Source organism: Pseudopodoces humilis, chromosome 9, assembly GCF_049639895.1.
Source record: "Pseudopodoces humilis isolate 2021_Gansu_Grassland_sample_001 chromosome 9, ASM4963989v1, whole genome shotgun sequence".
Taxonomy (NCBI): Eukaryota; Metazoa; Chordata; class Aves; order Passeriformes; family Paridae; genus Pseudopodoces; species Pseudopodoces humilis.
Window position 1 is genome coordinate 15,486,586 of NC_142208.1, and position 24,317 is coordinate 15,510,902.

Sequence of the window (24,317 nt, forward strand, 5' to 3'; positions counted from 1 at the left end):
AGACTTTGCCTGGAAGCTACGGGTCTGTCCCGCCTCAACTGATACTGATAAGGAACGGCCAGCCTTTACCAATTTAAAGATGAAACCCAAATGCCTGAGAGGTTTGGGCTTTGTTATTGGTTGGGTTTGGGATTTTTAGGATAGGCTCACGCCAAGTAAGTATTTTGCCTCCTATAGTGCATACACTTAAAATAGGAGTTTCCTAGGCAGCAAAGAGCCACACAGCGTATCAGAGCCATCTGTGAAGCGTTTCGGGCGGGTATGAACAGCACCAATTACAGCGCTTTCCTGCACTTTAATGTGATGCCGCTCCTCAGGTGGGCAAAGGCTTCTTCGCTCCGAGACGGCGAGCAACTCGCTGTTGGGACAACTCACTGCTCCGCAGCACGGCTCTGCCGGCTCATTCGCCGGCCGGGGCAGGAACAGACGAAGGCGGCTTCCAAGAGGGAGCCGCAGAGATCCAGACAGCCTTCCAACTTAACCCTTCCCGGGCCCCGCCACCGCGCCCAGCCGGTCTTCACGGGGCGGGGGCCGGGACACCTGTCCGCGACAGCCCGGGGCGGGCGGGCTCCGCCGGACTCCCAAGCTGGCCGCGGTGGCCAAAGTCGCTCCCAGGAGAAGGCGCGGAGGAGGCGGGCCGGCCGCCGCTACTCACCCGCACCAGGTTGCTGACAGCGGCCTGCACGGCCGACACGGGGGCGGTGAGGTCCGGGATGGCCTTTCCGTCCACCTCCCCCTCCTCATGCATGATGACCAGGTGGGAGATCTGCTGGGCCACCGGCTCCAGGATGCTCTCGATGGTGCGCGTGTGGAAGACGGGCATGGCGGCGGCGGGGTGGGGGGGCCGGGGCCCAAACTCAGCACAAACTCCTGGCAAACTCTGTCCCTGCGGGCTGGCGCCCCACAGAGAAAGCCGCGGCCTCCGCGCGAAGAGGAAAAGGAGGAAGAACAGGAAACCAAACGACCGCTCCGAGCTCCCCTCGCCCCGGAGCGGAGTGCGGCACACGGAGAAGCGGCTGCCGGCTCAGGCTCGCGGAGGCGGGACTCGAACTCGCTGCCCTCCTGCCACCCGCTGGCAGCACCCACCCCGCACTGGCGCCGCTCCTCAGCCAGGAGGCGGCTTTTCAAGCGCCACAAGCCGCCCCTCCCGCGGCTCCCTCCCCCGGCCGCCTCGCCCAATGGCCGAGCCGGGGCCGCCGCTCCCAGTGGCGCAACGCCGCGTCCATCAACATTCCAGAGCCTCCTTCCCCCTCCGCCCCCCGCCTTTCCCGCACCACCCGCCCTCCCAACCAAGCTTGGTTGCGCGGGCGCTGGTTTCCCAGAGTCGAGATGACGTCAGACATTCTGGTGTCCATATAAGGAGACGATTAATGCCGGGGTGCCGGGATAGCGGGGGGTGAGGGCGGTGGGATTCCTGCGCCACGCCCGGCGCAAGTTCGCTGCGTTGGGCTGAGGCGGAGCGTGACCGTGTGGGGTTGCCCATCGCTGGGACGGAGGTGGCGCTCCTAGCCGGACCCGCTGTCCCCAGGCGCTGCTTGGGCGCGCCGCTTCGTGCGGGGCGTGCGTTCTCCCGGCAGCCGGCCCTGTGCGGCCCGCCCTGGGCGCGGCCCCGAACGCTTCCGCCTACACTGAGGAAAAGTGGCGAGAGGCTGCGGGCGTCGCTTCCCGCCCGCTCTTCGCCTCAGGTGGGGCGGGCTGTCCCTGCCCTCCCGCTCCCCGCGTGCCGCCCCTCAGGTGCTGAGGGGACACGGCGGGACAACGCTGAGGCGGCAGCGGCTCTGCGGGGCGGCACGTACCGGGAGACTGTACCTCGGCTTGAGTTTTACCGCTATGACTGGTGGTAATAGCGGGAGTTTGTTTAAATACGCTTAGGTGAGCGGCGTGGTGTCGGGAGAATTAAAAACCGTAGTCAGAGAGGAAGATAAATCCCCACTTTCCCGTAGCGCCGGTGTGGGAGTGGGGCTGCCAGTCTCAGCACAGGTCGGGGTGAGCCCGTGCGAGCGCTGCCGTGCTCCGGGGAGCCCCGGGCGCCGTGTCCTGTGGCAATAGCAGCACTCGTGGTAATAAAATAAAACGTGAGTAAGGAGTTATGCTCTGCGCTCCTTTCTTTGATAAACGAGCACGGGTTCAGATTTGGAGAATTATTGCTGGCTTGTAGGTGTTTTTATCCTTGTGCTGCTATTTTAAGCTATAAATCAATGTCCCTGTCAGACTAGGTTGTACTCTGAAGTGTTCCAGAGCAAACAATATGTTTTCTGTGCAGTGTTTGAACACAGCCACTCCTACCAGCAGACACAGGGACATACAGAAAGAGCCATTAAATCAGTAAGGCTGGTGTGAGCTAAAGGGTCTCTTTGTAACTTGTACCAGCGTTGTCAGGGTTGCAGCTACAGGGACAGTTATGAGTTGTAGGCCTAAAAAGCTATGAAAAATAGTCTGCGTGCAAGGTTAAGAAATCTTAGCAACACCTTTAGCTCAGAAGTTTTTTGTTTTAGTTTGTTTACTGTTCTTGGTATGATGGAAATCATATTTCTCTGTGTGTATTTATTGGATCTTCACTGGTAGTAGTGATAATACTAACTTCCAGGTTGTGCAATCCCACTTGGTTTGGAAAGAGGTGTGTCTGTAGGCTCAGTAACAGATAATCAAATTATGCTATTGGCATGCAAAACATAATTATAGTATCAGTCTTTCAGCAGTAATGAGTGTTTTAAGTTACTTGAACTGTGCACTGTAAGAGTGGCTTACGTTGTTTGCTGTTGGCTGTATAGCAGGTACCATTTTTAGCATATACATACCTAGCAGTACCTCTTTCACATACTGTAGATCAGTAATAATGAGAACAGCTAAAAATCCTTCTAGACAGCAGTGTGCAGGAGCTGGGAATTACAAAAAGCAATTAGTGTGTGTCAAATAATCTGCTCAATTCTGTTTTATGGAAGACTGAAAACTTAATAAACCCTACATATTTAGTCATTTGTCAGACTCACACAAAAGCAAAGCTCTTTGATTAAAAATATTTGCTCTAGATTTTAGGATTGCTTGTACTGACTTATGGCTGAAATATGCATGTTTATGCATATGACTTTCAGGGAAAGGTGTTATCTGATCACTATAAAAGGCTGATCTGGTGGGCCAGATGCAGTTACTACAGGCAACTTAAAATACAGAACCAGTGGAAATTTTTGGTGGCCTCCTGACACTTTTCCTGCCTCCAGGACCAAAATCTGTACTTGTATTTGGGATGTGTTGGTATTAAGAGTTTGTTTCATTACTTCACTTATATTGGTATAATTTTTGCCCATACAAAATTTAAATTTTATTCTTTGCATTATGTGACTGTACTGCATGCCCATCACTGAAATTTGCTCCATGCTGTTGGTGTGGCTGCCTAATTTTTGAAGTGACATCCAGCAAAATTCTATGCAATTAACAGCAATGTATGTAACAGTGCTTTTCTGGTTTGCTTTTTTTTTTCCTTTTAAAGTATTAAGTTTACAGAGTTTTCTTTTTCCTTTGCAGTATTCACAGCTGTCACACTGATGTCATATGAGTAACAGCTTTGAGGCAGGTACTTTTTTCAAGAAGTTCAGAGTTTCTTACTGTGGTTTTGCTTCCTCAGGTTCTGCATTAATCATTAATACATCAGGTGCTAGAAGATGGTTTGAAAGTAATAGTTTGAAAGTGATAGATTTGATACTTTCTGTTTATAAAGCCCAGGATGGAAATATGTGATTTCTTTTGTCTTCTTCCAATATGGTATTGCATATCAAACAAAACAAACAAAGGGATGCAAGATCTCCTTTCCACACACTCAAATTGTTAGTGTTATTAAGTAGCATCTATTATTAGTATGACAGTGGAGATCAGCATCTCAAATAAGTTAATGTGCTTAGAATGAAAGGATTATCTTTTAAGGATACTTTCCATGTCTCTTAGTATTTCATACAAACTCAGCTGAGTCTGGTTAAACCCATTTCTGCAGAGGACCTGATGTCAGGAACATCTTCTGCTTACAGAAATCTTCATTGTCTTTAGGGGTATAATATCTCTCTGACTCAAATGATCAAATAAATTCTCCTTTTTTCACAAGTCTTTTAACAAAGGAAAGAAATTCTCTCTACTTCCACTGAGGTAAGTGTGATGCACGAATACAGAAGCAATAGGCTTAGGTGGAAAAAGGAAGGACACTGGGCGCTTATAAAAAGTGTAGCTGCAATGCAGCCTCAGCCACAGTGTTTTTTGGAGAGTTCTGTGCTCCCATGCTCAGGGTACATGACAGTACAGCTGCAAGTGGCAGGAACAGTGGAACTGAGATATTTGCAAAGAGCTTCATGAACCTGCAGTTGTCTGTAATTATAAGGTATTTTGCTAGTATTAATACTTCATTGAAAGTGAACGTGTCTGATTAGCTTGAAACACTAGCCTCCATTTTACAGTAATTATTTTCAGTATTAGGTACCACAGTAGGGGAGAATTATGCTTTCTAGGCAAATACGCTTGACTGCAATTAATCACTTTTACCTGGAATCATCTGATCTTGTTCCTTTACTGCACCAGCTTCTAACTTTTCTGAGTAAAATCTAATTAGCTACCTGAGGAAGTTTACAGAAATGCTATATTTATATATTGCATAAACTGGATTGTATAAATGTCTCACTCCTATGAAGATTTAAGCATATGTTGAAACTCAAGGTTTAGAGTCTCTTTTATCAGCTTCTGGAGAATTGGAGGCTACTGTTGATAAGTGGACATTCTGCATTCCCTCTTATCAAGCATTAACTTTGAGTAATCTAAAGAGTAAGGAATGGATGATTGAATTCTAAGTAAAAAGTTTTTTTTTCTTTCTGTGGTAATGTGCACCTTAAACATAAATTTAAAATTTGTCATGAGTTTGTTTAGAATGGTATTACTATGCTGATAGCTCTAGTGTGTAGGTGACTGGCACAGGAGGAATAAATTTCATGCCTAATAAATTACAGCCTTAGAGAAAGAAAGAGCAGATTACTAAGGTGTTTGACAGTGTAACCACCACAATGACCTGTCAATGTGCCTTGTCTTCAGATGACTTTTGCCATGAAACCAGGTTAGATTCTTTTCACTTCTGCATCTTGGCTGGCTGTGTTCTAGGAACTGCAATGACACCAACACTTCATAATTTTTATACACTGACTCATCATCAGTCACTATCTGAGCTAGATGGGAGCAGCCTATTACAACTGGAAAATTTACATCACAGTTGTCATCCAGCCCCTGAATACAAACTTTGTTTCATTGCGCAACACGACTTGGTTCTTAGTTGCCCTTCTATAGCTGTGTTCTGTTGCTGTGCAGACATAGTGGGGCTTAGGTCAGCAGAGAAGGCTGCTACCAATTCCCTGTCTCTTGCAAGGGGTTTCTTGCTAGAAATTCCACTGGGAAACCTGGAGTGCAAATGTAATTAATTTTTTTCATCTCCTCAGTTACTGTGTCAACTGCACTGAACTCAAAACTTTTTTTAAACTACACTGCATTCTGAAATGACTTACTGTGGAGTAAGTATCACAACAACTGTAACAACAAAATTCAAGGAATGTTTTTTAAAACGTGAAACATGTAGAAAAGAAAGGTAAGCATAATAAATATATATTTTTGTGTATTTAATCTAGAAATTGCTAACTAGGGATGAAGTTCAAAAAAACATTTCCAACTTCTAAAAAAATTGCAGGTAAAAATTTATTATCATGTACATGCAAAGCATGTTTGATAGTGTATGTGCAGTTAAAATTATACAGTCTAGTCACAGTAAATGCAAACAAAAAAGTCTTTCTACTTTTGTGCTAACAATACTATTATCCTAAAGTAGATTTTGGTGTTTCATAGAGCAACAGGTGGTTTTCAGGATCTTGACTCATATACTGGTTCAGAGCTTCTCAATATGATTGACTACCTGGTAAACAATCCAAATGCTTTATTTACAGTAGGTAATCTTTTTAATAGTCTAAACATTCACTTTGCAAATAGGGATTTTGGCTAATATTTATGGTCATTTCTACACATGAACACAAGGAAATTGAGGCAAATAAACTGAAGATGTCAAATGTGTTTAAGTTAATAATATTAAACCTCATGTCAATGCTGTAATTTGGCTTTATTTGGCTTTTTTATAATTACGGAGCCCTTGCTGCTCCATGGTTCCTTTCCAATAACATGCTTTGTGAGAACAGAAAGACTCTTGAACAGAAAGACTCTTGTCATCAAGCAGTTTACAGAGCTGCTACATCTACCAGCGACTAATGTGGCAACTAACATCTTATATAGTATTGGTGTATTTCCTTAAAAAGAAAAGGCTGTTTCAAATTATTCCTGTTGGTCAATTTAAGCTTCCCATTTTACTTTGCACAGAAATGGTCAGATATCTCAGGTGAGATGCCTACAATAAGTTCCCATATTTTTTATCTGACTTGCAAGAACACATTTTCATAATCAGTCCTTGATTAAGTATTTTTGCGTGTAGGTATGTTCAGTTTAATTTCAAGGACCTCTGTATCCAAACCAGCCAACAGGATGATCTAAGCAATTTTTCTAAATCTAAAATATTTTTCTGGGGGCAGGGGTACATATTCATCAGTACCTCTGCAGGCTTTTTTCCCAACTTCTAATATTAGGTGTTTTTATGTATCAGCTCCTTTCCCAGTGGTTCCTTATACTGGATTTGATTTACTCAAGTATTAAAGCATGTGTGTGCTGGGAAGTACAAGTTTAGTCTGAAATTTTAAGTGTTCTTCTGGTTTGGAGTTTCACAAGTTATTTATTTCCCTACTGCAGGATTTACAGTCTCAGGGGAGTTTGCAATTCTGAATATGTTCAAATTCAGCACGAAGTCAAAGCCTTTAGACTGGCCAAGGCTTCTTGAAAAGCTACTGGCTGAAATTAAGAAGTACTATATGGAGTAATAATGAACTCTTTCTATATGTGGCTTGACATGATTGGTTTCTGACTGCATAATTGTAGAGATCTTTAACATTTTCATAGATTCTTTATGGCTTACATAATTATCTGATTTAGTGTGCAAGCTTAAGATTTGTAGCCGTATATTAGTTGATATAGGAGTTTTCTGACATCAGCAAGTACTAAATGGCCAAATTAGACTTCAAAGAGAAAGCACTTAATTTCTGTATCAATTTATAAACTCCCTCCATATACAATGGAGATATAAATCCACAGAATAAATACACTTCTTTGACATACTTTTCAGTTTCTTATCCTTGTTGTATTCAGTAATACGTCTTGACTAAAACTCTTCAAGTGTCTCAGAGGAGCTTCAAGTAATTACAACAGAGAAAGACAATTAACCTAATGCAAAAATACTTCCTTTTTCCTGCCCCCATTCCTGAACTTGCAGTTGTTTTCATATAATTGGACCCTGTAGTTGCGGAAAATTCAGTAAGACTCATTGAAAGATTGCTTTGTGAACCTTTTTGTTCTCTGTTCCACATAAAATGCAGTGGCATTACAAAAAGGACAGTGTGTATTCAACACTGGCAGTCATGATTTTAAGGATCATTAGGATTGTAGTGAGAGTTTTATCCTGCTGTAAAGTGAAGAATCTAGAATGACATTGATTCATGATACCTTACTGGGCCTGAAAAATCTGTTCTCATTCATGTTATGTCCATACGTTTTGTTTTAGAATCTCTTCAGTATACCAAAAACATGATTGTCTTTCTCTATGGCTATATTCCTAGCTATTAAAAACCAAACTGTGAATCTCTTATCCATAGGGAAGATCCCTGTGCTTTGCCTTGTTTTCCTGTAGGTGTGAAGTGTTAGTGGCATTTTGCCCTATTACAAGGTGACATTGCCATGTCAGTATTCAGAGGTAGGAATGAAAAGTTCATAAATCCTGTCCTACAGGAGCTTGGCTATAAATTATTAGTTCTGTTAAAATTTTTCAAAATAATTCCTATTTAAGGCATTATATGCAATACAAGATCATGTATTCAGTGTACTTTAAAAAGACAACAGTTGATTATTAAAAATTTTAACATTTTTTGAAATTAGGAGCTGTTTGGGTTCTGCTGTCTTGAAGCTGCTGGAGGATGAGAAGAAAAAATTATGGGCTATTAAGTTTGCTGCAAATGCCCTAAAATGCCAGGGGTGAAATGAAATTTCTGTTTTGGCTTTGGGCCCTGTGTATAGAAAAATGTACCTGATGCCAGACAACAATATTTTCCATGTGAGTTCTCCACTGTATCAAGATTGCCAGCTGTATGGTAAAGTGTGTGCAAACTGGTGCTGAAAGAGGGGCTATAGCCTCAGCAATGTCCCGCTGGGCAAAGCACGCTGTGCTTGTGAAATGTTGCCTCCTGAGAAAACTTTCTGCCTTCATCACAGTTCCCCTTGCAAAGCAGTTAACCAAGCCTAGACTCACATTTTTCACTCATACTGTATTTGATTTACATCAGCTGAAGGAAATGGTAATGTGCAACAGTGACTCTGGAATTTAAACAGAAACCCACAAGGGATCTCCATGCTGAGGGCCAACTTCCAAATATGGGAGAAGAGAAGCAGCCGTAGTAGCCTGGGAAGACATCCTCTGCACAGCAAGGGACAAAATAGTTGGAAGTATATGAGCTTTTTGGAATTTGTTCAGAAAGGTAACTGTTGTCATGTTTTAGTCAGAGTGATGGAATGAAATACAAATACTGTGATTGCAGAAAGAAGTACGGTTTATGTTAACTGTCTAGGGCCTGAACAACAGAAGTGCAGCTATTTTTTTCAATTTTATTTTTAAGTATGTTATAGTGCACTTACTCGAGATCCAAATGTGTATCTAAACTCTGCCAGTATCAATCTGTTAGGATCACAGTTTAATCAGGAAAACCCATAAGAAAAACATTTGTGAGGAAATTAGTAGGGCCCAGTGCCAGGTCTGGTTGAAATTCTGCCAGAACATTTTCTCTAAATAGAAATAAAATCACCAATATTTAGACCCCACATTCTGCAAATTCTGATTCAAAGGCTTGAGAAGAGCTTTTAATTTACATATAGCCCCAAAAATGTAAAGGCTCAACAGATTCTGTTTGCTGGTAGATTCACTTGTACTTAGCAGTTGCAGATTTTTGAGGCTTCTGATCCTATGAGCAGCACTAGCTGCATGTCAGCCAGGCACATAGAGAAACAGTGACCTAGGGGTCAAAAGAGTACAGAGCCAAAGCAGCAAGGGCAACTGACAGAGCAGGGTAGTGCAATGTGATTCACATTTCTAGTGGACCACTGTTTACAGAACTCTCTGTAAGTGGTACCCTTGTTCACTGCATTACAGACAAGGCTTAGGACCTTTTGTTAGCATGAGGATAAATATGGCTTTTAGAAACTAACAAGGAAAATTAAGCCAAGGTCTTACAAATTTTAATGCCATTAGAAAAGCCTTCCTCTTATGGATGTGGGCTTCTTATGAAAGCAAATAATTTGTAGGCTATTTTTCCTACTGACTGTGAAAGAACTGAGTTTTCTAGAATAGCACAGGCAAGTATGACTGTGGAAGAGACATGGGTGCTTGTTTTCCTGGAATGCTGTCAAGGTGAAGGTGGGAGCAATAGATTCTAATTTTCTTTTTAAACTCCTTAAAGGAAATATCCTGTGTTCTGTCAGCAAACAAGAATTGATTGCAATGTGTTTCAAACTTCTTGAACTGACTGCTGTCTAAACAACAGCTGAATTTAAGTTTCTTTAAGGTCATACAGTAGTCCATGTAATAATATATTATTTATATGTCATTAGGTAAAAGCATCAATACTTTTCAGGTTGATTAGAAGTGCAAGTTGTAGTGGATAGGACTCCTAAGTTTCAAGTCACAAGTTTTTAGGATTTTAGGATTAGGATTTTAGGATTAGGATTTTATGTTAAATTAGGATTAGGATTTTATGTTGAAGTTGAGTCATAGTGATTCTGCTATCAGTGAAAGATTTTACAGGAGTGCTACTAAATGACACCCTTATGTTTCTGTTTTCTCTCTATCTTTCTATACAGCTGTTCAAAATTGGAAATGTAGCAACTTGGATAAAGTTGTTTCTGCCTAACTGAAGAGATTTTGGACATTATTCTGTAAGAAGAATTGGTGTGGCTGCTGTTTGGCAGGTGTATTTTATGCCACAAAAGGCTTAAACTCTAATGCCTGATTTGGTTCTGATTTTCAGCCTCCATTCTTGTACATGATCATAGAGTCCAAAATTAATTTGCAATGTAAAAGATTCCGCCTCCCAGTGCATGCTAAAACTGTTCAGACTTTAGTTAAGAATTAAAAAAAAAAAAAGTGATACATATAGCTGTAAATTACAAAATAAGGGGTTCTGAATGTTAAGTGCCTATAACTTGAATAGAGATATATTTTCACTATATCATCATCGAAAAAGTTATTTATTCCAAAAGCTTATATGGAAAAAAAAATTCAAAAGCCATTTGTACAAATTCATAATTAGACCCATCAGGGTGTATTAAATACATAGACACACTATTTCTAGTTCAAATCCCCAGCTTTAGATTTTTCAGCTGAACATATGTACTTTGGGAATCGTTATTTTATTCTTGCTCCCCTTTCACAGACATTTACTGTTGACCACCATCAGAGTCAGGATACTCTGCTAGATGACACACACAGCCTGACTGGGTATCTTCATGTTGTTCCTGTGAAATTGTTCTGCTCTAGCACCTCTGTTCATGAAAGAAGGACCAAAATTTGTGTCAGAATAATAAGAAACTTCAGGGTGATAATGTGTGATATGAAAGTAACTTGTTATCTGCTGTTCCTGTTACATCCTCTTTTCTGTGACTGAGCTTTTCCTCTCCTAGAATTGACTCATCTCTGTTGCAACAAAGATATATATTGTATAAACACAGTACTGCTCCCATTTGATAATTAGTGATAATGTGAGGGAAAACAATGTGTGCTGTGTCATCATATCCTGGCACTATGGACAACCATGGACACAATCTGAGCAGCACAGCTGTGGATCAGGTCATGGAGTGGATTTGCATCTAATCATGTGGCAGGGACTGCTGTCTGAATAAACTTTTAAATACCATGCATGCTTTTATCATGCAAAACATGAGCTATAAGAATTGTACCTGTATTAAATATATGCACATTAAATATATGTGCAAAACTACCTGTATTAATGCATGTGCTCCCATGCACCTGATTGACATGCTTATCATAAAATGGGTTAAGGTTGGGAAGGGATCACAGGTGAAGTCATCTGATTCAACCTCTCTGCTCAAGCAGGGTACATTGCATGGGATTGCATCCAAATAGTTCTTGAATATTTCCGGTGAGGGAGACTCCACAACTTCTCTGGGCAATCTGTTCCAGTGCTTGCTCACTTGCGCAGTAAAGTTCTTCCTTATGTTCAGGTGGAACTTCCTGTGTATCAATTTCTGCCTGTTGCTTGTCCTGTTGCCCTGCACCACCAAGTAGAGCCTGGACCCATCTTTTCAACACCCTCCCTTCAGATACTTACAGTAACTACTGGTTCCCTTCTCAGTGGTTTCTTCTTGGGGCTGATCAGGCCCAGCTCCCTCAGCCTTTCCTCATAAGAGAGATGATCCAGTCCCTTGATCATCTTTGTCACCCTTTACTGGACCTGCACCAGGAGACTCATGTCTGCCATGTCTGGGGGAACCAAGAACCGGACACAATGCTTCAGATGCCTGTCATTAGGACTGAGTAGAGGGGCAGGATCACCTCTCTCAACCTGCTGGCAGTGCTTTTCCCAAAGCACCCCATGATAATCTTGGCTTTCTTGTCACAAGGGCATACTGCTGGCTATGAACAGCTTGTTGTCCACCATGACCCCTGAGATCTTTCCCTACAGAAGGAACTTCTGTACAGAAGGTTACTTTCCAGCAGATCGGCCCCAGCCTGTACTGGTGACAGTATTTATGTCACTCTCTGAAATATTTTCCTTGAATCTCCTTTATGTAAGCTGGGAGTAAGCTTGTGGCATCTCTCTCTCCAAAAAGAAGCCTGGAAACAACTTCCCATGGCTTCATGCAAGCCTATTTTCAATCAAAATATCTTTAACTAATACAGCCTAAAAATGCCATGCGTCTTTAATTAGGTTTACGTTTCTCTTGGAGACTGGGAGCAAAGGCAGAGAGAATATAATGCAATAGAAACCCTGGGAAAATTAGATCTGAAAATGAGGTAAAGAAAACAGATTCTGAATACAGGACTGAGACAGGGAGATTTATTTTGGGAGCATCATTTAGGCATTCTACTGACAGGACTGCTTTGAATTTGCTTCACGAAAGGAGATTTTATTTTGTCCATGAAATAACAGTGAACATCGGAAACATGCTTTATATATTTTAATTTCAAATTAATGATAAAGGAGAGGAAAAACATGGGTCAAAACTGAGGCACAACTTTTTAAGAAATTACACACACACACGTCTGAGTACATACAGTTCATGTGTCCACAACAGAAACCCCTTGGGATGTCAACTTCCTGCTGCTGCTGTAGGAAACCAGTACTTCTATAACTTTCAGGAAGAGTTTAAAATAATATCACTAAGTGTATTTCCAAATGTGAGTTTGAGCAGGGAAGGCCATTTGCTGCATTAGCTGTTGTCAGGAAAGCTCTGTACAGACAGTGAGTTTCTGAGGACTAATTGTAGTCCTTGATGGTTATGAAGTCTATCACCGTGGCACAGCTGCTTTCCATATCTTGCAGCTGAGACAATGCTGGGGCGAACATAGTAACCTTCACCACCAGACACTGAAGTCTAGTTCTCCTTTTAACTGTCTTGTTGCAAAATACAGGAGTGTTAGTTAAATAGCTGAAGTATAAAAGAGAACCATGGTTTGTGGATTTGTGAGGCTCAAATCCTAAGAGCAAATGCCCTTCAATTGGCTACAGAAAGGGCTCCAATACTCTGGGGACCCCTTTGATCGCATGTCAAATGTACAATGCCAAGATGAGATATAAATATCAATTGCCACATGTTGTGATAGGAAATAAACCTGCCAATGAAAGAGCAGATGTCATTGCATGAGGTCTGTCTTACATGGAACAGTAAAAAGATTATTATGTCCATGACACTGATCAGGGTTACACAACAGATAGCAAGGTCATTGAATTTGTGCATTTGTGGTTAGGCTGTAAGAAAATTTAAGTTCTATTCTACACTGACAAACAAATGTCATTAGTCTTCTTAAAAACAACCAAAAAAAGTGAGTGCAAAAAGAACTGAATGTATTTTTTAAGAAACAATAGTATCACAGATGCAAAATTCCAAAGCAGATATGCTGACTTTATAATCATAAGAGACATGTCCTTTTTCCACAAAGCCTCTAGTGGGTGCAAGCAGATGAACACAGAGCTGCTGTGTGAGTGGGGGACCATGGCCTTTGCACTGAAGTCCAGCAGATCATACGGAACCATGCAGCAGGCTACACTGTGGAGAAGGAGGAACTGTAAACACTGCATCCTGGCTGCTGCCATTCTGCTCTCTGCCCACAAAATAGGAAGGAGTAGAGTTGCAACTCAGACCTGTGTCTCTAAGAGTAAGAAAGCATTAAGAAAAGAGAAAACAAATCTAAAAAAAAAAAAAGATATGCCCCCCCAAAAAACCCAAACCCAACTAAAAACCCCCCACCAAACCCTACACACAAACGAAAAAAGCAAAGTCCACCTGACCCACAAATAGCCCAATAGGCTAAATCTTCACAGCTTAGATTATGCTCAGGTTCTCTCCAGTCCAGGGTTGGGACTGCAGGAGGTGCATAAAGGCAAGAACTTGGGAGGTCCAGGAGTAGGACAAGAGGAAGCGTGGACACGCAGTAAGCAGAGAGAAAAATCCTTAGTAAATCCACGTCTAGAAGAACAACATCTGCCAGAGGCCAAGGGTTGAGGTGCCTTGTCCCAGAAGAGCTATGTAAGGAATCTTACCCAGCACCTGTTCATAGTGTCCCAGGCTTGGTTTTCTGTGATAACATCTAAAGTTGATAATATATGCTGGGAAAACAAAAGAAAAAAAGAAAAAAAATAAAGCAAGAAAAGACAAGAAAAAATAAAAGCAAATAAAAGGTTAAAAAAAAAATAAAAATAAGACAACAATGATAATGATGACATTCATTTGGAAAGTGTCATTTAGGAAAGATTCAACTCTGGCACAAACTGAGACCAAAATTATAAAATAATTTTTTTAAAATTTTTTTTTTTTTTTTACTGATAACAAAGCAATTTAAAAGTGCATGCAAACATAATCTGAGTTATATTCAAAGTGGTGATAATTGCGTCCAATGAGCCTGCTATAAACTGTTAGATACTCTTAAGTTATGGCTTACTATGAGTACATTTGAACGTACAGACACTTGCAGGAGCATCCCAGGGAATTATCCATGCAGCTTATAAAAACTACAGAATGGAGAAGTGTGCTTCTTTGCTCCGTACCCAGTGTGTGGTTCTCCCACCTCACCCAAAGTCAAAGGAGTTTTGTTTCTCTCTACTTTCACCTTCTTCTCTCTGTAGACTGAATTTCAAGCAGGTAAATATATGGGAAATAAGGTGTCACTGTCCCATCGGCCTGTAAAATCAAACAGATGGCAGCTAACACCTTAGAAATGTATTCTTTCACAGGTGCCATGGCCAGAAGATGGCTTTTATGGTGAGAAAAGGCAATTTGGCACTACTGCTAGCGCTACTGCAAATGTTTCCATGTGTATGAAATACTCCAGAGCATCATGAAAATCTCCAGGCTGTTTCTTTTTTGCCTTTCTCAGCTAGCATCCTACAGCCACACTGAGTTCAGACTACTTAGTATTCGAAAAGCAGAAAAAGATACCTTCATTTGAGATAAGAAATATAAAGTACTTCCTCTGTACATTTTCCTAGGAGCACAAATACTTACACAGGCTTTCCACAGGAAAGTAGCAGTTGTCATATAGCTCAGACCACTAACCCCTCCAAGTTCAATCAGACTGTGGCCAGTCCTGATACTTTCAGAGGAAGGTTTAAGAACCCCTCTTAGGAATTCCCACCTGTGGTAGGAGGCTGTGGGTGTGCTTTTCACCCCAATAATGTGGCAGTGAATTCTTCCTGTTACTTTCATTGTAATCTGAAGATTAAGCAAACTCCTTTTGGACATAGTGAAATAGTGCTGGGTCAGAATTTAGATGCATTCATTCCCCTACACATGAACATCCCATTTGGGTGGGATTTCACAGGCTGCATGATTCACATACTGGCAAAATGACATTCATAAATATTTGGATTTACAAAACTGATGAGCTCACAAAATTCCCATTGTAATCTGCAAAAAAATACAGATACAACATAGTGATTTGAGATTATGAACAGTAAATACTCCTATCTTTTTGTTGCCAAAATTTACAGTTATTAAGAAACTGGAAGTATTGTTTAGCAGTAATAATATCAATTTAGCTGCTGGTAGATTGATCTCCATGGTTGTGGGTTATCTGTTTTCTCTGCAAGTAATGGTATTGCTTATATCTATTGGTATGCTTTACAAGTTCATTCATCACTGTGTTTTTCAAAGGATGGTTTAGATATTAGCTAATGTGTAGTACTCTCTTCCGAGGCTGGCATGGCATAACTCTTATTTTAGAAAAGAAGGAACTGAGAACTTTAAAAACAAACAATTTTTCCTTCTTTAGTAGTGCCTGAAATTGCAAAGTCATATTTTTAGGCTTAGTCTGTACTGCCTCTTTTTGAAATATTTGAGACACTGTCTCTGTGCTTTTGTTTTATGTAATTTCACATTAACAGAGTAATTACACATCAGACTCAGAGGTGTCAAGAAATGGTCTCAGAATTAGTTTCACAGTCCAACTCTATTATGGGTTTTAGCCAATGGTGTTGGATACATCTTTGAATAAGCACCTGAGTTGCAACACCCCAAGGTGTTCAACACTATTAGTTCTATTCTGCCACTTCTGGCTATTCTAAGCTAATTCTTTTGACCTCTCTAGCTCAAATAATATACATGGCTATGAATCCATTCTCTTAAATTCTTAATGATAGGTGTTAAATTTCAGATAGAGATGATGTGATGCTACTTATATCTCAGCAGTATCTTTTTCTCTGAGCTCCCATTCTTGAAATGTTTGGCATAGTTAAAGCTTTCTTACATGGGGGTGAGTTATTTACTCTGTGTAAATTATACTGTTGTAAGACTTCTGCATTCTCAAATAATTCTCAAATGTTATTATGAACATTTGAACATGTAGAAGAGCATTTAATATAAGCTACTAGTTTTATATACCATCAAGACAAAAAAAAACCAAAAAAACCCTGGAGCTTATACCTCAGTCTTACATAATTTCTGCATAAGCCATTATTTGACCTAGATTTCTTAAGTACTTAACCCAACTTTGAAAAATTTTATCCAAGTCCTAAGCACCCAAGGAAATATCTTTACTGAAATCCTCATGTCACTGAATTAAGTAATAGAATGCACACATATTGTAACAGAGCAAGGAATTTACCCCTGAACTTCAAAGAACTACTGTGACCAGGCAAAAAAAATCTGGAGACTATTTTCCTGTTTTAGCATTACCAGGACTAATGTGACAGTATTATATTTTTAGGTATGTGCACATTATTCCCAAACACATTCAGTCTAGACTTAAACACTCTTGACAGTCCAGAGATGTTCCTGGATATTGCAAAGGGAGCTTTGAAGCAGGGCAGGAGCTGCCCTTGGACTGCGTACATAAACACTTTGAACATTACTTCGTCTGGGTAAAACTAAATCCAGCTTCTTGTACCAAATAAATTTCTTCTTCTGTACAAGTTGCAGGTAGTAGCTCAGCAATAGCTAAGGTCAGCAGTGTCTGACCACAGTAAATAATGCTATGGTAAACAGTGCACAGTCTGTGCTGGCTAGAAAACTGCACAGAGTTTGGTGTGCCCGAGGTGCCTTTGTGGAGAGCCGTAAAGGAATAACTGATGTAAAGAAAACTTTACAACTGTGGATGGAATTTGGGGAATATCCATTTAGTCATGAGCATTGCTGGTGAGTTTTAACATCTTCCAGAATATCTCCCAGGGTCTGCAAAGCTTTCAGACACTCTGAGAGATGGCAAGCAGCCTACGTAGGACTCTCGGACAGAATGTATGTAGTCTGTGACATTCCAACAAGCTTTTTGGTAACAATAGTCTATTGCTGTTACAAAACTGCTACTAGCATTCTCCTGAGAGGCCAGCATATCCCCTCAGCTATGTTTAAATCTATGATAGGAAGCGCCTCAACAGCAGTTGAAGGCAGTGCAGCCCATTTGCTAACAGTTGTCACAACATGCACAATAGATCTGTAAACTTTTCCTGGCAAATAGTTTATGCCATCTCCCCTAGTAATTCTAGGAATAGTCTGCCCATTTCATGTGGGACAATATTAGTTTTCTATTTGCTGAAGAACTGGACATACCAAGTAGAACACAGAAGGCCTGCAGAAACACAGATATTCTTGCAGTGGAAATCGTATAGAGTTACTATGAAAAAAGTCAGTAAGGTTGTGCAAACTAATATTTTATTTATGTGTTGTCATCTGTAAAGACACAAAGGCCTTGCCTTTGTTTGGAATTAGGCCTGCAGACACTGAGGTAGAGGAAACAGTACAACTTCCAGTTCTATAAGAGAGAGAGAAAAGAGGTGCTTTTCTTGATCCTGGAGTCATCTCTGCTCACACTGTTTTTTGTCCTTGTTTCTTATGAGTTTACCTTGTGCAAGAACACCAGAAACTGTAACTGTGGTTTATTGACCAAACAATGCCCTGGATTTCAAACAATCTGCAGTTTTGCAACAATGTGAGCTGTGACAAGGTCAAGTTTTTGAAGACCAACACCCCAAGGTGTGCAATTCATTGTGAATTGAGAAAAGAATTGTCAGTTCAAAGTATTTATATGAAGCAAAGACTTTTTGAAAAATAAGTAAAAATAATTAATGTGTATAAAAGCTAGTTTAAAATCCCCTTTAAAAAGAGATCACCTTTAATCTGTTCAAAAATACAGTTCATAACTCTTTCTGGAGACTCTGTGACAGGCTCCCTTCATGCCCTGTCTTTCATCTCTCCCATCTAGCCCATTGACTAATCTACTTGTTAATAGCTCACAGTCTGAAACAAATTCATCACCCAAGTCTGTATTGCTTAGGCTGTAACTTTCTCCTGGACCTGACAATGGTGGTGCAAAAGAGGCATTAAAACTGAATATTAATGCAGACAACTCTTCACACCCACAAACTCTGGGGTCAGCCAGAGAAACTTAAAAGGAATTCCGCTGTGACTGCATTGTCTTCAGACACTCAGTAGTGGTTTTTGTTTGATGGCTGGAGTCAGGCTTTTCTTTTGAGAGGCACAAGTTTGTCTGCTTATTATCTGATGAAAAAATCTGCTTTCACTACATCACTTTAGGTAATTTTCTAATCTCAGATAATTTAACATTCAGTTTTTCTGCCTACAATTTCAGTTTTTGTTTTACCATTTGTATTACTACAATTGAACACTAGTTCTCTAGTTTTCTGATTATTTAATGTCATAAAACCTCTTAAATTAATATGCCTAATTCCTGTACCTTATTTGGGGACAAAAGCTCAGAAAAGGTGCACTCTAATTCTAAAATCCCAGACAGTAGTTCAAATAACAACCCTTAATTAAAACACTACTCTTAATTACAATACTACATTACTTTTCAGGATCCAGCTTACTTTCTGTGGCCCCATTAAATGTGGTAGTTCATTAAGGTATTTACTTTGCATTGGGCTTATCTTTATTAGTGGCAAGCACCAGCCTAGAAAGGGATTCAGAATTTTCTTCTATTTAATGTCAAATATTTTGTGCTGTGGATAATGTCTATAAATCTACTGCAAAGAAAGTTACTGGCACTCTGGTGCCTTCTGAGACTTAATATTTTCACAGATGGTGACTCCTAAAACATACCTTATTGCAGTTTGGGAAATGAGCTTTTCAATGCAGAATACTGGAATTCATAAATATGAACTCTGCTTCTGCAAAAGTTCCTGGTTTTCACTGGAGCCTTCAAGGTCCTACAGTGCTTCTCTTAACAAACACTGTCAGGGAAGCTGTATTAACTTCTCCATCTCCAGCTTAAAGCTGTATGTTGGCTAAATAGCTAAACTTGTATAGAATATACCAATCATCTTTATGATAGGTTTTGGAAATATTTCTTTGAAGTGTCAGGCCATTTGATAGTTGAAGAGAGCTGAAGAGAGTTCATACTTTTTAAAGGACTCTTATAGGGCAGTTAAAGTCTCAGAAGGAATTATGAAGTGGCTTTGGAATGGTCTGCATTTGCACATTGGTACCTATCTCAAATCTTATCTGCTTATAAATGAAATGCTATTTTTGACAGCTACTCCTGCATATTTTGATTGGCCAAGAAAGGTTTTCTTCCTGTTCTTTAATTTCTTGCAGTAAAGAACTCAGGTTAAGAACTCAGATTAGGAAAGATGCAATGTGAGAACCCTTGTATATAGACTGTCTTTTGCAGCCTTGGTATTCAATCAGGAGCCAGAGTAAAGAGCACTTTCTCAGAGTGGCATATGATGTGCACATACTATAGGAATAAAAGCAGAAGATTCCAACTTTTCTCACCAGTGTTCATAGGTCTGGTTAGGAATAGTCCTTAAAAACAAACCAAACCAACCAACCAATACCCCATACCCCCACACCCCCTCCAAAACACACACACACAAAATCCAAGCAGATGTGCTTGGATTTTAGCTGCCACTTTCAGAAGTAATGAAACTCCCAGTATAGAAAGAACCAGGTGTTTTTTCTCTAGGGACAGTGGCTGTAGTGGATTTAAATACAAATTTAACCCAGGCTTTGGCTGGAATCTATCTGACGTAGAACATCAACAATAAGGATGGTGTTGGATTTTAAATTTTGTGGGACACTGAGTTATTATACAGAATCCCTAGATTACTACAATCTTTTGAAGAACCATTGATTCTGCCAACATCTGTAGACAACTCAGCAAATATTTCCTCCAGATTTCTTGCAAGGGTAGTGCATGCTTATTGCAAGCTTTCTCCTTGTCAATACCAACTGCAATAACAACTTAATGTAGTTGTCAGAAATGTTCTGTATTTCTGAAATCTGTACATCCACACTTGCTGTCATACACAACATAGGAGAAGGATTCAAAAATAATAAGGTTGAAGATTGCTAAAAAACCAAATCAAATCCAGTTTAACAGCAACTAAATCCATAAAGTTTTTACCATCAGATGTTTTTTGTTTTAGTGGAAAAAAAGAGATTTGGGATCTTGTAGATTAGATCCTAGCTTTTCATTCCTCTAAGTGATCTGTGAAAATACTTTCTGTGATCTAAAATAAGACATGCAGACCGGAAGTATAAAAATACTGTTTTTCTGTGGGAAACCAAATGCAGATTCAGTGTTCCTTGAGTCAGGCTTTTTGCACTGTTTATTTAGAAAGACCTTAATTTCAGTTGTTCTGTCAATGTAAGTCATGCAAGAAGAAAATTCTTCAGTGTGACAGCTACATGGAAAAGAAGAATTCCTTTTCCTTGCCATGTTTCACACAGTTGTTACTGGCTGTGTAACTGGCCAATGCACAAATGGTCTATTCTGTCCCTAAGAAAAGCCTTAAGGCAATAGCTGCTAGAGAGATTAAAATTTTTGGTTTTTTCTGTTTTCCTTTTCTTTTGACAGAAATATGATGTTTGCATCTCTTTCAGACTAATCTATTAAAAAAATTTCACCAGGGTTTGTTGTTATGCTGACATGCTCTGCCCCTGTGAAGAAGTGCATATATCAGAACTGAGTTATTTTTGAAGTTTTAGTTGATATATTTTTTTCTCTGCAATGTTAAAGACTAGTTCAGGGTCAGGAATGCCCATCAAATGGAATAGACATGATAGCCTGTAGTTCTTTTTTGGAAAGCAATGCTGTCTTGCTGCCAGTACCTTTGCCAGAATGTTGTAGGCTGGAGCTCTGGTGTCTCTAGTATGGGAAGGTGAATTGTTACCTATCAGTTACAGCTGCTGTGTCACAGTGATTGTGGCTTATTTCTTCCTTTGGGGGAGAAAATGGATGGTGGGAAAATGGGTGGGAAAATGGATGGGGAGAAAATGGATGGTGGGAACATGCATCTGTTGAAATTGGAAACTGGAAAAGTATTTCTTGGTTGGTACAGAGACCAGGACCCTTGCAGACCACTCAGGAACTGACTAATTCACAAGGCTCGGCACCACACAACCCCTCAGTAGGTCACGGGTGTGAGACAGTGCTGAGAGCTTGTGGTGGCTCTGTGTGAGTGAGGGATCTGCTACAGCCCCACTGGGCATCAGGCTGAGGGAGTGATGGGAGCTCATACTGCCAGGAGCTGTAGGGAACAGTGTGGGTATGAGGAGTAGGGTTAAGCCTCTGTGTTGGTGCAATCTCCACTTTGTCATGGTGCAGCTTCTGAATTGTTAACAGTCAAAACTGCCCTCCACCAGTTTTCTGTCTTCCTCACTGAATTGGATACAGCTAAACTATGCTTTCTCTAGTGATTTTCTGGATCCTTGCAGTGCTACAATATTTTTTTGAGCTGCCACATTCCCGAGGTAACTAAATCTTTCTTCCCACTCTCCAGCTCTACTGTGTCTTCCTTGGTAGGGAATCTTTTATGTCAAACCCTTTTATGTCTTTCATAGCAGATCTTATAAATAGATGGTTATATATTGCTGACTCTCTTTTTCTGTATACATACATTTAACTTACCTGCAGTATTATCAGGGCAGGGGCAAGACGTCATCATGTGATCTTTATCTGTACTGCACCTTTTTTCTGATTCTTGCAGATCCAATACTAGTGCGCAGAGTTACCCAAAATATTGCAATTGCTTTATCTTATCTCTCAATGGTAATGGCAATCTCTGCATTAAACAGAATACTGTTGTTAGTATTTTTATATAAATGCTATGATTTTATGACCCCAGTAGCCAAATAATGTTTAAATTCAGATAAATTTGACACAAAGAATTCTAGAATCTCATGACATAACACTGAAGAAATTTGAGAATTATACATATATATATACACACATACACATCTCATGTAAATTTGAAATGTGTTATTTCATTTCACTTTAAAAGAGTCATCAGCAAATGTGGCTGTCCCAGTGCTCACTGATATGATTTTGTGACCAGCAGGAGAGAGAAGAATGGCTTAAACAGAGACCTATACAGATATTTTCTTATCTCTAGAAAAGAGAACCTGCTGCTCCTACTCTGTGATGTCTTCTTTATAGTGACATATTTCTTGAGATTACCCAGAGAGCACAAACATTTCTTTCAGGTAGAATAAAACCCAGAGTCCAGATTTTTGTTATCTCTTTTCAGCTCCACCTCTGATGTCTATTTTCAGACAAATCTGAGCCTCCATGGCTGAAACAGGTTTAGCATTCGCACGGCTCAGAGCAATGAGTCACATCTTGGTTCTGTTCAGTAAAGCACATAGAGTTCATCATGAAATACGAAGTTATTTCCAGACAGGGCCCCTCTCTGAAAAATGTTAACAGGTGGAAGCCCTAGTAGATAACTTAATGTCTGCTCTTCAAGAGAGGGTTATTTTTACCACCAGCCTGAGTTTGGTGAGTGCAAGTGTACCATGCAATGATATACAGAAAGCATTTATAGCTGGAATGCTCTGGAGTGCCATGTCCCTCCCCATTTTTAAAGCAGAAGAGGCAAACAGTCTGATAATGTGTATGCATTTGTGCATTCATGACACCTACATGAGGACACGATTTGATTTCTAGGCACAGAATTAATTTGATCGCTTAGACAGAGAACTGGGTTATGAATAGCAAGTCCATAGGTGCTTTGATGAAAAACAGTGTACAAAAATATTTTTCATGGAAACACAGTTTTTCTTTGTGAGGTTACTGATCACAGTAAGTTTACAGCCATGTAAATATGTCTAAAATGTCATATGCTAATATATAAGAAGTCATCTAAGAAATAACGTATTTTTCTCCCTCCATTAATTTTTTGCTTGAAGAAAGATTATTAATTTGTAGCTTCTCAGAAAATTTTGCTCTTTTTCCCAGTGTCTAGTTTTGTTTTTTAACACTTGAAGAAACACATGCCCATGAAACTGAGGAACTTTATGAAGAAATTTGAGCTGGTAACTGAGTGCAAAAGTCTTGTCTGACGGCTGCTTAGCTGAGGAAGAAGAGACTTGATCACTTGTGGAATTCCCCCTGCCTCAGCCCACGTGGATGGGCAGTGACCTGCATTCTTCCCCTGGCTTGGCAGCTCTGGTCAAGACTCTTCACAGTGACTTCAGTGCCTTTGACAGCACTGTCCGCTGAAGTACTTGAGGACCAGTGTCCCCTGTGAGTGTGGATAGCAGTGTCTTATAAAAGCATTGTGCATTCCCAGTGTGCTCCTGAGAGAAAGGAGCCCAGCTTTGCTCAGGTACAGCTCTGTGGGGAAGGACTGTAGAAAAGAAAGCCCACAGAACAGTGTAAAATGATAAGTCCTGTTGTGGTGTAAAGAGAGTTTAGGTTTAGAAATTAAGAATTTAGTGGTGAATCACATGAACTCTCCTTCCATTTACAGAATACATTACAAGTTTTTAGAAAATTCTGTGTTAACAATACTATAAAAATCTGCTTTTATTGGATTATGGATTGCATTGAATATCCACAATTGAAAAAAGGGAGGTTGTGCTCCCCACATGCTTCTAGCTAGGCCTCTAATATTTCTTATTGTCAGCTTTGAATTTTCATTTCTTGATCCTTTCTGAAGCACCCTGTTTGCCAGAATGCCAAATAGAGGCATGTTTTTGATGAGTATCTTTTCTTTAGAAACTGGGCTGAGAGCCACAGACTTACTTCCAGTGAACCACCAAACCTTCTTTTAATTTGATGACCTCAGTTATTTGGATGAACCCAGACAAGTTTATCTGTGAAAGTGTCTGTCTTTTATTGCTAATCCTTTGAGCTTTCAGTCTTTTTAAATCCTTGGCTTTTTAGGTTTAAAAAGGTTACATCTCTATGTAGACATTTTCAATATTCTGTTTTCAGGACTTAAAAAAGCATTTAAAGGCTCTTCCTGTATTTAAGATAATACTGATAACTGCAAAGAAATTTTTTAAAGCAAAGATTTTTGCAACATCAGCCAGCATACAATAGTATTTCTTATTCAGGTGTAGATGTGCTTAATAACTAAAGAATGTTGCTTGCATATATTAAAATCATCTTTTCTAGGAAAAGACATGAAGCATGTAGTCAGGTTTTCTGATGTTTTGTTTTAAAAAATTCTCCACCAATAAAACAT

The 24,317-nt window shown here is 40.2% G+C and overlaps 1 protein-coding gene across 4 annotated transcripts in view; it reads right to left on the reverse strand.

Annotated features, from left to right (window-relative positions):
• Positions 1-1,084, reverse strand: part of VCL (vinculin) — a 59,229-nt gene extending 58,145 nt beyond the window's left edge. For all 4 annotated transcript variants that reach the window (XM_005520519.3, XM_005520518.3, XM_088059521.1 and 1 more), the window contains exon 1: positions 656-1,084. In XM_005520519.3, the coding sequence (XP_005520576.1) occupies positions 656-823 (168 nt within the window). In that variant the 5' untranslated portion in view covers positions 824-1,084. The remainder of the gene's footprint in view (positions 1-655) is intronic.
• Between the last annotated feature and the right edge of the window lie 23,233 nt (positions 1,085-24,317).